Source organism: Hylobates moloch, unplaced genomic scaffold, assembly GCF_009828535.3.
Source record: "Hylobates moloch isolate HMO894 unplaced genomic scaffold, HMol_V3 SCAFFOLD_2, whole genome shotgun sequence".
Taxonomy (NCBI): Eukaryota; Metazoa; Chordata; class Mammalia; order Primates; family Hylobatidae; genus Hylobates; species Hylobates moloch.
This window is the reverse complement of record NW_026652277.1, coordinates 126680390-126695035: the sequence shown is the minus strand read 5'-3', so window position 1 is coordinate 126695035 and position 14646 is coordinate 126680390. Positions and strand designations below refer to the sequence as shown.

At 40.9% G+C, this 14646-nt stretch overlaps 1 protein-coding gene across 6 annotated transcripts in view; it reads right to left on the bottom strand.

Annotated features, from left to right (window-relative positions):
* Positions 1 to 14646, bottom strand: part of ARMC2 (armadillo repeat containing 2) — a 127761-nt gene that overhangs the window by 31805 nt on the left and 81310 nt on the right. For all 6 annotated transcript variants that reach the window (XM_032156125.2, XM_058435452.1, XM_058435451.1 and 3 more), the window contains one exon: positions 6220 to 6319. In XM_032156125.2, coding sequence (XP_032012016.1) covers positions 6220 to 6319 — 100 coding nt within the window. The remainder of the gene's footprint in view (positions 1 to 6219; positions 6320 to 14646) is intronic.

Here is a 14646-nt window from a genome sequence, read left to right as displayed (position 1 = left end):
TTCACGTCTCCACAATCAGTTCTAAGCCTCAACATTCAAGTAAATCCCAGGTGCGGCAAAGTGTCTAACCACTGCAGATCAATACACTCACATCAGAACACTAAGAGGAAAAACAAATCGTATTTGATCGGCCACCTGGGCCACAGGAAACATGAAACTAAGATGCCATGCTGGTCTGAAGGAATTCTGTTTTGCTGTTTATGGCAGCCCACCCATGTGAAAATTGTGGGAAAAAAATTCTTATTATTTCCTCCTCCAAACTAGGAAGAAGAAAATACGTATTTAAGGAAGAAGCACTCGAGTATTAGAAAAAATATTTTTTAGGCCGGGCATGGTGGCTCACGCCTGTAATCCCAGTACTTTGGGAGGCTGAGGCGGGCGGATCACGAGGTCAGGAGATCGAGACCACCCTGGCTAACACGGTGAAACACCGTCTCTACTAAAAATACAAAAAAAATTAGCCAGGCGAGGTGGCCGGCACCTGTAGACCCAGCTATGCAGGAGGCTGAGGCAGGAGAATGGCGTGAACCCCGGGGGGCGGAGCCTGCAGTGAGCCGAGATCACGCCACTGCACTCCAGCCTGGGTGAAAGAGCTAGACTCCTTCTCAAAAAAAAAAAAAAAAAAAAAGAGAAAAGAAAAAATATTTTTTAACACCTTACAGGTGCCAAAGCATTTCACACACTCAAAATTCTTTCTTCCAGCACTTATGAGCTTACTTTGCTAAGCATCATCTCGGTCTATCAGGACAAAGTCTGTGTTTAGGAACTCGCAGTAGTGGGTAGGGCAACTGCGTAATGATAACCATTTGGAGAACCACTAAAGAAATGTTTATGAAGACTTACGGGAACTTCTAGTTAATGACTTTAGGAAATAGTTGGGACACACAACTACTTCCTTGTAGCCTAAACTCTTTCCCTGCTCTTCTAAAATATTTTGGTTTTGAGGAAAATATAAATTGTGTATTTTTCTTACTGGAAAAAAATCAAAGTAATGACTCAAAACTACAACATTTCAATCTTTATTATAACTAAAAGTATCGAGCCAAAGTTTAATTTTTTTAAAGTTAAAAACATGACTCTCATGGGCTCATTAATGAGGGGGCCCCATACCATGGTAAACTTTGTTCCAAGCACAATTGAAGAACTGGGAATTTACAAGCACTTAAAATTTCTGGGTTATATACAAACCTGACAAATGCCTACAAAGTAATAAAACTTTTGAGGTGATCCTGTCTACCAGACTGAAACCTACAAATTAATGTGTAACTTTATTGTGTCTTGGATCTAACCAAATAGTAAACAGCAAGTTCAAACACTAATACGTTGGCCTAGAGAATTAATCCCTGATTGGGTCATTAAACAATGCCCTGGCGTGTCTTTGTCAGGACATGCCTCCGCCTATTCCATACCTTATCTCTAAGATTTGTATAGTTTTTCTTAATAATAGTGAAGTGGTTAAGGCCATACGCATACTGCTTGGGTTCTTAGCTCTGAGTGTACTAGCTGGGGGTACCAGCTATGTTAAAGTCTTAAAAATGTTGCACTGATGAGGGACAAATTGGCTGGTCTTGCTTGGGAGGCCTCACAGAGGAGCTGACAAGAGAGCTACAACTTGAAATATGGAATTGGCTTTGAAGAGGAGAAGTCACAGAGAAATTTCATCAGAGCCCCTTAGGCTCTTCTCATTAAGTCTGTTCATATTCAATTTTATTTTAGAGTTTTTAGTCTAAAATATCTGTCTGTCTGTCTGTCTGTCTAGCTAGCTAGCTAGTGATCAATGGCTCACTGCAACCTGGGCTCAAGCAATCCTCCCGCCTTAGCCTTCCAAGTAGCTGGGACTACAGGCATGTGCCACCACGCACAGCTAATTTTTTGTTTATAGAGATGAGGTCTATGTTGCCCGTCTTCTCTCTCTCTCTCTCTCTCTCTCTAAGATAGGATTTCACCTTGTTGCCCAAGCTGGACAACCGGTTTTACTAGAGGCTCGCACCACCATGCCTGGCTTATGTGTTGATACTGGAGTTAAAAAGAAATTATTTAGGCAGATAGTGAAGGTAAGGAGGTCCTCGGTAAGGTTTTCCTTTTAATGAAAAGCAGCCCCCAAATAATTTCTTTTCTAATAAACAGCAGCCTGTAAACTCAAGCTGCAGACATAGAAAGGCAAGCTAGAAGCTTGCATGGGTGAATGCTGCCAGCTATGCCAACAGGAAAAAGGGTACCTAGGACTAGGCATGTCCACTACGGCAGCTCCATCTTCCCTTCTCCTTGCCAGCCACATGTACAGTAAAGAGCAGGTAACATGGTACCGGCCAAGCAAAAACCCCATTTGTATAATAAGAAGATTAGGGTGGGGTGGCCAGCTTCCCTGCATGCTATGTAAACATCACACCTGGTCCAACCAATCTTTGGGCCCTCTGTAGATCAGACATTGCCTCCTCAAGCCTATCTATAAAACCCTTGCACGGGCCAGAAGTCCCACTCGGGTGCCTCTTTCACATGCAGGAGAAAGAGCTGTTCTCCTCTCTCTTTTGCCTATTAAACCTCCGCAATTAACCTCACTCCACATGTGTCCATGTCCTTGATTTCCTTGGCATGAGGCAGCGAACCTCGGGTGTTACCCCAGACAACAATGCTGCTTCAGTGTTACTTTTCTTTTTTTTTTTTGAGATAGAGTCTTCCTCTGTTGCCCAGGCTGGAGTGCAGTGGCACAATCTCGGCTCACTGCAGCCTGTGCCTCCCAGGTTCAAGCGATTCTCCTGCCTCAGCCTCCTGAGTAGCTGGGATTACAGGCTAATTTTAATAAGCTTGGTTATGAGGTTCCCTTGCTAATTGCAAACAAATAATTGCAAAAAAGCAGGTAAAGATTACCAAAGGCGGAGGTAGCAACCAACAGAAAAAGAAGAGAGAGAAAATCTACAAAGAAGATGCAGACATTTAAAGAACCTCGTCAACAGACTCAGGCTTCCCATGTGGGACAGTCTCTAGAGCAACAATTAATGCTTATAATAATGACCTTTGGTATCAAGAGGTTAAGTTAGTTTTAATATCTTCTAAGAAGGAAGAGAAACATGCAATATACTTGAATATGATTTTTGCCACAATGATTAAGTTTCGTGATTAAAGTGATAACATGCATTTCTTTGATGGTTCTGAATAAGCATGTTACTGGACATGGTTTACAAGGTGCTCTCTATTCCTCTTTGGAAATTAAAATAATTTTAATAGGTGTTTTAGTGTTCTCGCATTGCTACAGATAAATACTTGAGATTAGATAATTTATCAAGAAAAGAGATTGAATTGGCTCATGGTTCCATAGGCTGTACAGGAAGCACGCTGCTGGCATCTGCTCAGCTTCTGGGGAGGCCTCAGGAAACTTTCAATCATGGTGGAAGGTGAAAGAGAAATAGGCACATTTTACACGCTGGAGCAGGAGGAAGAGAGAGAGCAGGGGAAGGTGCTACACACTTTTAAACAAGCAGATCTCACAAAAACTCACTCACTCACTATCACGAGAACAGCACCAGGGGGATGGTGCTAACCCATCCATGAGAACTCCGCCCACGATCCAATCACCTCCCACCAGGCCCCACATCCAATCCAGGGGATTACAATTCAACATGAGATTTAGGCTGGGACAAAAATCCGAACCACATCAATAGGAACATAAAATTGTAATATACATCAACAGAGAAAAATGTGGTTTCTTAAACATGAGTTTTGCTTTTCAGATAACCATTGGTCTAATGTGAAAATTAGTTTAGTGAAAAGTATAGTAAAATTTTATGCCAATTTGGCCGGGCGCGGTGGCTCACGCTTGTAATCCCAGCACTTTGGGAGGCCGAGGTGGGCGGAGCACGAGGTCAGGAGATCGAGACCACGGTGAAACCCCGTCTCTACTAAAAATACAAAAAATTAGCCGGGCGTGGTGGCGGGCGCCTGTAGTCCCAGCTACTCGGAGAGGCTGAGGCAGGAGAATGGCGTGAACCCAGGAGGCGGAGCTTGCAGTGAGCCGAGATTGCGCCACTGCACTCCAGCCTGGGCGACAGAGCGAGACTCCGTCTCAAAAAAAAAAAAAAAAAAGAAATTTATGCCAATTTAAACTTTAGGACTTTTAGGCTGGGTGCAGTGGCTCACATCTGTAATCCCAGCACTTTGGGAGGCTGAAGTAGTAGGATTGCTTGAGCCCAAGAGCTCCAGGCCAGCCTGGGCAACATAGTGAGACCTCATCTTTATTTTAAAAAACAAAAAAAAACTTTAGGGAATTTAGTTACTCAAACTAGAAAAAGCATACTCTTAGCCATACTGATATCTCTAGTCTCTCATATTGGTGAGATACCAGGATTTTTGTTGGTTTATTCCACATGGCCATCATCTAAGTTCCAATTAGAGAAACAAAAAGTATCTATTAGTAATGCTAGAAAACAATAGCACTATTTGTGAGTACTCAATTAATGAATTTTCTTCCTTAAAAAAATTATAGATTATAACATAACTTGAAATCAAACTGTTAAACAGAAGTATTTTCTTTTGTCCATATTTGAAAATTCTAATGGCAAGGCAAATAAATCTTCTCTAATTAAAGACATCTAAATCACCCAAAATCAAAGCACCAAAGGAAAAAAAAGGTAGTAATGGGAAAATAAAATTACAATTAAAATTCATAACATTAAATTACAAAATAAAATATATAAATAGATCTCTTTTGAGTACAACACGTAAAAGAATTCTTTTGGGCCAGGCACAGTGGCTCACACCTGTAATCCTAGCACATGGCAAAACCCTGTCTCTACCAAAAAAAAAAAAAAAATTATCCAGGTGTGGCATCACATGCCTGTAATCCCTACTTGGGAGGCTAAAGCTGGGGTAAAACCTGACAAATTTAATAATTCTCAGCAGAAGTCTTTGGCTGGGTAAAAATAAGTTCAATGCTAGTCAGTAACAAACAGAGATTATGTTTTGAGGTGGTCTTAATATGGTTAACAAAACAAACACAAAACTTTAGATTAAAATATTGTTAGTATATACATAAATTATTTGGTCCATAAACTGGTAAAACTTACTATAGGATGTTGAAAATTTACCAAAATTTACATTTAAAATGAATACTTATTCTATTCATGGACAAAATATCTCACTAAGTTGATGTCACTTTAATAACCTATGAAAGTGAATAAAAGTAGACTTTGCTTTAACGAATATTTAAAAACTTATAAGAAAAATTAATGCCTGTGGCCGGGTGCAGTGGCTCACGCCTATAATCCCAGCACCTTGGGAGGCCAAGGTGGGCAGATTACAAGGTCAGGAGATTGAGACCATCCTGGCTAACACGGTGAAATCTCGTCTCTACTAATAATACAAAAACAAAATTAGCTGGGCGGCGTGGTGGCACGCCTGTAGTCCCAGCTACTCGGGAGGCTGAGGGGGCAGAATGGCGTGAACCCAGAAGGTGGAGCTTGCAGTGAGCCAAGATCTCGCCACTGCACTCCAGCCTAGGTGACAGAGTGAGACTCCATCCCCCCCCCCAAAAAAAATAATGTCTGTATGAAGTATTATGATTTGATTAATGAGAAATCATTTGTGAGTTCTTCCTTTTTTAAACAACTATATGCATTTTTGCCTTGATTCATTAAAACTAAATTATTTCATTTAAACACTTTACCTGGAAATGTTACCTTTTAAATATAACAATGGGGTCAAAGAATTAGAGAACTTAAGGGCTAGAAGAATCTTCAGGGAATATCCAGTGCAGGGGAACTGCAAACCTTAATTTGCATCAGAAGTCCCTGTGGTTCTTGTTAAAATGCAGATGGCTAGGTAGGTCCTACCCTACCCATCTGACTCAGTAGCCTGGAATGAAACCTGGAAGAAATAACCATTACGGAAATAACCCTCGGGGTGGGGTTATACCCCCACCCCCACCCCAAGGTGACTCCCATGTAGGTTGTCTACAGATCACTGGGAGGAAAAATATTGTTATAATCTACCACCTTCCTTCCTACACCAGGAAACTTCCTAGAACATCAACATTTCATTTCTGACTCAAACAACTCCTTCAACTCCTATAGGCAACTTACTGCCTCCCAGGACGGCCCATTATACATTTAATGGAAGTTTCTTATAGAAACCTATACATTCAAAACATAAAGACATTCAACATGGGCTTACACAAATACATTAGTGTAAAGACTCATTGAAGAATTAAATGAATGAAGAACTGACCTGCTTCTTCTGGTATTTGTTAATTAGATTCAGAAATAAGGCATAACATCTGGAATAGCTGGCCAAGGCTGCGCAGCAGTCACGGTAAGAAGTAAGTTTGCTGCAGAAATGCCAAATGGGAAAATAAAGGTAAACTTTGTTTTTCTATAAAATTCAAGTACACATACTATCACTTTAAATGCAGACCTTCAAAACACTGCCCAATTCAAGAAAAGGAGTCTAAAAATACGCTACACATCAGTTCAGAGAAGCTGCAAGGAGGCTTGCTATCTGCTCTAAACTCTAGTGAGATGGATCCGGAAAAATTTAAAAGGTAGGTGGTGTGAATTTACACTATCCACGTAGTTCAGAAAACACAAACTTACATGAAAGTTATATGAAATCTGGTTGGATATCAGTGAGTCCGCTGGGACCACATCAGAAGCAAATGTAAAACTGCTTTAATAGGCCAGGCGTGGTGCCTCACGCCTGTAATCCCAGAACTTTAGAAGGCCAAGGCAGATGGGTCACTTGAGGTCAGGAGCTCAAGACCAGCCTGGCCAACATAGTGAAACCCCATCTCTACAAAAATACAAAAATTAGCTGGGTGTGGTGGCATGTGCCTGTAATCCCAGCTACTCTGGAAGCCGAGGCAGGAGAACTGCTTGAACCCAGGAGGCAGAGGTTGCAGTGAGCCAAGATTGAACCACTGCACTCCAGACTGGGCAATGGGGAGAGACTCTGCCTCAAAACAAACAAACAAACAAACAAAAAAACCTATACATTCAAAACAAACAAACAAAAACCTGCTTTAATATTGTAGATCGGTAGTGCTATACTAATATTAGGCAAAATAGACCAACCTTAAGGCAGAAAGCCTTGAAAACAGCTTCAAAATTTCTAAAGCAAGTAAGCAAGCAAGCAAGCAAACAAAACCCATAAGGCAATACTGACAAACCCACAACAAATCAGGAGATGTTCATATATTTCTTCCTAATTGATGAATCAATAGGTAAAACACCATTAATATATTAAAAACTTGACCACATACCAGGCCATAGATAAATCTCAGTAAATTTTCAGAGAACTGGTATCTCAAAGACCACATTCCCTGGTCAAAGCGCAATTAAATTAGAAACCATTTAAAAAATAAATTTAAAAAAAACTTTTTTTTGGAAATGTAAGAACACCTAACTTACAGGTCAAATAAACATGAAAATCACAAAAGAAATACTTAAATATGAGTAATAAAAAATATTACAAATCAAAACTTGTAGGATGGGCCAGGCACAGTGGCTCACGCCTGTAATCCCAGCACTTTGGGAGGCCGAGGCAGGAGGATCACTTGAGGCCAGGAGTTCAAGCCCAGCCTCGCCAACATGGCAAAACCCCGTCTCTACTAAAAAATACAAAAATTAGCTGGGTGTGGTGGTGCATGCTTGTAGTCTCAGCTACTCCGGAGGTTGAGGCAGGAGAATCGCTTAAATCTGGGAGGCGAAGGTTGCAGTGATCTAAGATCACAACACTGCACTCCAGCCTGGGTGACAGAGTGAGACCTTGTCTCAAAAAAACAAAAAACAAAAAAACTTGTAAATACTGATTTCCTCTAATTAGTATTTAGAGGAAAATTATAGGTTTAAGGAGGCTGAAAAGAAAGGAGTTATGTTTTTTACTAAAATAGTTAGAAGAAAAATATATATTCACAGAGAGTTGAAGAAAAGGATTAATAAGGATAAGAGCAGAAGAAATAAGACAGGAAGCAAACATACAATAAAGTGGATCAATAAGATATTTGTTCTTGGTAAAAGCTAATAAAATAGGAAAGATTTTGCAAGACTAAGAAAAAGAGAAACAGCACGAACAATCAAAATTAGGAAAGAAAGTCAGTATTAACAATGAAGAGGCAAGGTAACATAGTGGTTCAAAGTATGAATTCTAGAGCCAGAATATGGTTTGAACTGCAGCTCTATGACATACTAGTTGTGTGATCTCGGGAAAATAACTAAACTTCTCTATGCCTCAGTTTCCTCATATGTAAAATGATAATGACAATAATAATACATATCTTAAAAAGTTGTTATAAGGATGAAATGAATTCGTATTTGGAAAGTATTCTGAATATTGCCTAGCATGTTGTAAGTGCTATACAAATATCTGTTAAATAGGTAAAATAAATAAAAGGGGACATAATTAGAGATACAACAGAGATTAAAATAATAATAAGAGAATAGTTGGATCAACTTTTATATTGTTTGAAAACTTAGATAAAATTATGAAACTCCTACAAAAACATAACTTTTTGAAACTGAACCAAGTAGAAATGAGAAACATATAACCATATAGGAAGAAATTGAATCAGTAGTCAACAATATTCACACACACATACACACATATATACCCTGGATAAAAATAGCATTTTGAGCAAGTTTTTAAAACTTTTCAAGAAGCAGATCAGCTTTTTACAAATTCTTCTAGGAAAGAGAAAAAATTGGATTATCTCCCAACCCATTTTATGAGGCTGGTATAAACTTACACTAAACCCAGACAAGGACAATATGAGAAGGGAAAAATATAGGTCAATGTAACTCATGACCACCAATGACAAATCCTAAACAAAATATTAGTTAACCAAACCCAGCAATATATAATGGCTTAACTTGAGAAACTTTATTAATGTAATTTACTATATTAACAGATTTAAAAAAGAAAATCCATGATCAAAAGCAATTCAGGTAGATGTGATTTATCACATACATACAACTAAAGACAAAAACCACATGATTATCTCAATAGACACAGAAAAGGCTTTCAGTAAAATTCAACACTCCTTCATGTTAAAAACTCTCCATAAACTAGGTACTGATGCCAGGCGAGGTGGCTCACACGTGTAATCCAGCACTTTGGGAGGCTGAGGCGGGTGGATCACCTGAGGTCAGGAGTTTGAGACCAGCCTGGACAACATGGTAAAACTCCATCTCTACTAAAAATACAAAAATTAGCTGGGTGTGGTGGCACATGCCTGTAATTCCAGCTATTCTGGAGGCTGAGGCAGGAGAATCGCTTGAACCTGGGAGGCAGAGCGCCACTGCACTCCAGCCTAGGCGACAAAGCGAGACTCCATCTCAAAAAACAAATCAAAACAAAACAAAAAACTAGGTATTGAAGGAACAGACCTCAAAATAATAAGTGCCATCTATGACAAACCCATAGCCAATATCATACTAAATGGGCAAAAGCTGGAAGCATTCCCCATGAAAACCAGCACAAGACAAGGATGCCCTATCTCACCATTCCTATGCAACATAGTATTGGAAGTCCTAGCCAGAGCAATCAGTCAAGAGGACGAAATAAAGGCATCCAAACAGAAAGGGAAGAAGTCAAACTATCTCTGTTTGCAGAAGAGTGCTTATGAAAACCTACAACAAGTATTATTTTCAGCTGGTGTAACCATGAAAATATTTCCTTTAGAGTTAGAAGAAAGACAACAGGCCCAACACTCACAGATGATTCTACATCTAGAAAACCCCATAGTCTCAGCCCAAAACCTCCTTCAGCTGAGAAACAATTTCAGCAGTTTCAGGATACAAAAATCAATGTACAAAAATCACTAGCATTCCTATACACCAACAACAGCCAAGCAGAGAGCCGAATCAGAAAGGCCATTCCATTCACAATTGCCACAAAAAGAATAAGATACCTGAGAATACAGCTAACCAGGGAGGTGAAAGATCTCTACAATGAGAATTACAAAACACTACTCAAAGAAATCAGAGAAGACAAAAACAAATGGGAAAACATCCCATGCTTATGGATAGGAAGAATTTGTACCATTAAAATGGCCATACTGACCAAAGCAATTTACAGATTCAATCCTATTCCTATCAGACTACCAATGACATTCTTCACAGAACTAGAAAAAAAAAAAAAAACTATTTTAAAATTTAACATGGAACTGAAAAAGAGCTCAAATAGCCAAGGAATCCTATGCAAAAAGAACAAAGCTAGAGGCATCACATTGCCTAATTCAAACTATATTACAGGGCTATGGTAACCAAAACAGCATGGTACTGGTACAAAAACAGGCACATGGACCAAGGGAACAGAACAGAGAGCCCAGAAATAAGGATGCATACCTACAAGATCTTCAACAAAGCTGACAAAAACAAGCAATGGAGGCCGAGCGCAGTGGCTCACGCCTGTAATCCCAGCACTTTGGGAGGCTGAGGCAGGCAGATCACGAGGTCAGGAGATTGAGACCATCCTGGCTAACACAGTGAAACCCCATCTCTACTAAAAATACAAAAAATTAGCCGGGCGTGGTGGCGGGCGCCTGTAGTCCCAGCTACTCGGGAGGCTAAGGCAGGAGAATGGTGTGAACCTGGGAGGCGGAGCTTGCAGTGAGCCAAGATAGTGCCACTGCACTCCAGCCTGGATGACAGAGCAACACTCTGTCTCAACAAAGAAAAAAAAAAAAAGCAATGGAGAAAAGACTCACTGTTTAATAAATAATCATGGGGTAACAGGCTAACCATATGCAGAAGACTGAAGCTGGACCCCTTCCTTTCGCTATATACAAAAATCAACTCAAGATGGATGATGGATTAAAGACTAAATGTAAAACCCAAAACTATGAAGACCCTGGAAGGTAACTTAGGCAATACTATCCTGGACATAGGAACGGGCAAAGATTTCATGACAAAGACACTAAAAGCAAATGCAACAAAAGCAAAAATTGACAAATGGGATCTAATTAAATTTAAGAGCTCTACACAGCAAAAGAAACTATCAACAGAGTAAACAGACAACCTATAGAATTGGAGAAAATATTTGCAAACTATGCATCTGTCAAAGGTTTAATATCCAGGACATATAAGGAACTTAAACAGATTTACAAGAGAAAAACAACCCCACCAAAAAGTGGGCAAAGGGCCAGGTGTGGTGGCTCATGCCTATAATCCCAGCACTTTGAGAGGCCAAGGCGGGTGGATCACCTGAGGTCGGGAGTTCGAGACCAGCCTGACCAACATGGAGAAACCCCATCTCTACTAAAAATACAAAAAATTAGCTGGGTGTGGTGGTGCATGCCTGTAATCCCAGCTACTTGCGAGGCTGAGGCAGGATAATCGCTTGAACCTGGGAGGCAGAGGTTACGGTGAGCCGAGATCACGCCATTGCACTCCAGCCTGGGCAACAAGAACAAAACTCCGTCTCAAAAAAAAAAAAGTGGGCAAACGAGATGAACAAACACTTTTCAAAAGAAGACACACATGTGGCCAACAAGCATATGGAAAAAAAGCTCAGTATCATAGATCATTAGAGAAATACAAATCAAAACCACAATGAGATACCATCTCACACCAGTCAGAATGGCTATTATTAAAAAGTCAAAAAATAACAGATGCTGGCAAGGTTGCAGAAAAAAGAGAACACTCATACACTGTTGGTAGGAGTATAAATTAGTTCAATCATTGTGTAAAGCAGTATGGTGATTCCTCAATGAGCTAAAAGCAGAACTACCATTTAACCCAGCAATCCTATTACTGGGTATATACCCAGAGGAAAATAAATCATTCTACAATAAAGATACATGCACGCTAATGTTCATTGCAGCACTATTCACAATAGCAAAGACATGGAATCAACCTAAGTGCCCATCATTGACAGATTGGATAAAGAAAATGTGGTACCTATACACCATGGAATACTATGCAGCTATAAAAAAGAATGAGATCATGTCTTATGCGTGAACATGGATGGACCTGGAGGCCATTAGCTCAGCAAACTAGCGCAGGAAAAGAAAACCAAATACCACATGTTCTCACTTATAAGTGGCAGCTAAATGATGAGAACTTATAAACACAAAGAAGAAAACAACAGATGTTGGGGTCTACTTGAGGGTGGAGGGTGGAGGGTGGGAGGAGGGAGAGGAGCAGAAAAGACAACTCTTGACTATTGGATACTGGGCTTAATTCCTGGGTGATTAAATAATCTGTACAACAAACCCCCGTGACATGAGTTTACCTATGTAACAAACCTGCACATGTACCCCTGAACCTAAAATAAAAGTTAAAAAAATGGGGGGCCGGGTGCAGTGGCTCACGCCTGTAATCCCAGCACTTTGGGAGGCCGAGGCAGGTAGATCACGAGGTCAGGAGATCGAGACCATCCTGGCTAACACAGTGAAACCCCGTCTCTACTAAAAATACAAAAAATTAGCCGGGCGTGGTGCGGGCGCCTGTAGTCCCAGCTACTTGGGAGGCTGAGGCAGGAGAATGGCATGATCCTGGGAGGCGAAGCTTGCAGTGAGCCGAGATCGCCCCACTGCACTCCAGCCTGGGCGACAGAGTAAGACTCCACCTCAAAAAAAAAAAAAAAAAAAGATTCAGGGCAAGCATTTGACAAAACTTAATACCCATTAATGAGAAAAAAAATCATTAATCTTCTAAAGGGTAGTTAGGAAAACCTACAACAATTATAATTTTCAACTAGTGAAACCATGAAAATATTTCCTTTAAAGTCAGAAGAGGCCGGGCGCGGCGGCTCACGCTTGTAATCCCAGCACTTTGGGAGGCCGAGGTGGGCGGATCACGAGGTCAGGAGATCGAGACCATGGTGAAACCCCGTCTCTACTAAAAGTACAAAAAAATTAGCCGGGCGTGGTGGCGGGCGCCTGTAGTCCCAGCTACTCGGAGAGGCTGAGGCAGGAGAATGGTGTGAACCCGGGAGGCGGAGCTTGCAGCGAGCCGAGATCGCGCCACTGCACTCCAGCCTGGGTGAGAGAGCGAGACTCCGTCTCAAAAAAAAATAAAAATAAAAATAAAGTCAGAAGAAAGACAACACTCTCAACACTCACAATTTTGTATTGAACTCCTAAACAATGCAATAAAGAAGAGATGAGGACAAGGGAAAGAATTACAATAATTGAAAAAAAATTTATATGCAGGTAATTTGCATAGAAAATCCAAGAGCATCTATAGACAAACTCCTAGTCCTAATGTTCATCAAGATTCTTGGATATCCTTCCTGTAGGAGACAGCTGAAATACACAAATAAATAAGTAAATATTTTTAAAGAGCTATCAAGGCAAGATTAATAAGTTCATAAGGAAGGGAAAAGAACAAGAAGAGTTTGGATTATTTTTTCTTTCTTTTTTTAGATAGGGTCTTGCTCTGTTGCCCAGGCTGGAGTGCAAGTGGCACTATCTTGGCTTACTGCAACCTCCACCTTCCAGACTCAAGCAATCTTTCCACTTCAGCCTCTCAAGTAGCTGGGACTACAGTCACATACCACCATGCCTGGCTAATTTTTTGGCCGGGGTTGGGGGTGGGGGGCGGTGCTAGAGATGGGATTTCGCCATGTTGCCCAGGCTGATCTCAGATTCTTGGGCTCAAGTGATCCCCCCACCTTGGCCTCCCAAAGTTCTGGGATTACAGGTGTGAGCCACTGTGCCTGACCAAGAGTTTGGATCTTAAAGGAGAAAAAAAGTGAGAGATTTGAAGGCCAGGCAGGGTGGCTCACACCTCTAATCGCAGCACTTTGGGAAGCTGAGGCAGGAGGATCACTTGAGCCCAAGAGTTTGAGACCAGCCTGGGCAACATAGCAAGACTTCGTTTCCACAAATAATAATGATAAAATTAACTGAGCATGTTGGCGTGGTCAGCTGTGGTGGGACCTGTGGTCCCAGCTGCTAGGGAGGCTGAGGTGGGAGGATCGTTTAAGCCTGGGCAGGCGAGGCTGTAGTAAGCCATGTTTGTGCCCACTGCACTCCAGCCTGGGTGACAGAGCGAGACCCCATCTCAACAACAAAAAGTGAAGGATTCATCTTATAGCAAGACTCAAATTAAATCTATAATAGTAAGTACAGTGTGGTACAGGTGTGAGGATAAACCAAACAGAATGCCCAGAAACAAACCTGAAATTATATGGAACCTTCTGTCTGATTGACAAAATCGTTGAGAAAGGACGGCATAGTCAGTAAAAGGTGCTGGAACAATCAACTATCCACATGGGAAAAATATGAAGTTGGACCCCTACATGACACTATAAACAAAAATAAATTCCTTATGATTTTACAATGCATTAGATAGGTAGTAATTAGGTATCCAGAGCAAAGCTCAGGGAAGTGCAGTCTAAAAAGATCAGCTCTGGAGGGAAGGAGGGGGCTGGGGCTGAAGAACCACCTGTCGGGTACTATGCTTACTGCCTGGGTAACATGATTGTTGAGACCCCAAGCCTCCACGTCATACAATTTACCCACGTAACAAACCTGTGTACCATTTAATCTATAATACAAGTTGACATTCATTTTAAAAAATCAGATTTGGACTCACATCCTCATACAGGGGTCCTGGGGTCAAGTACCAATTCAGTCTTCAGGAAATTTTGCATTTCTTTACAACTACAACATTATAGTTCAAGAAAAGCCCCAGGCTCCCGACAAGAATCATT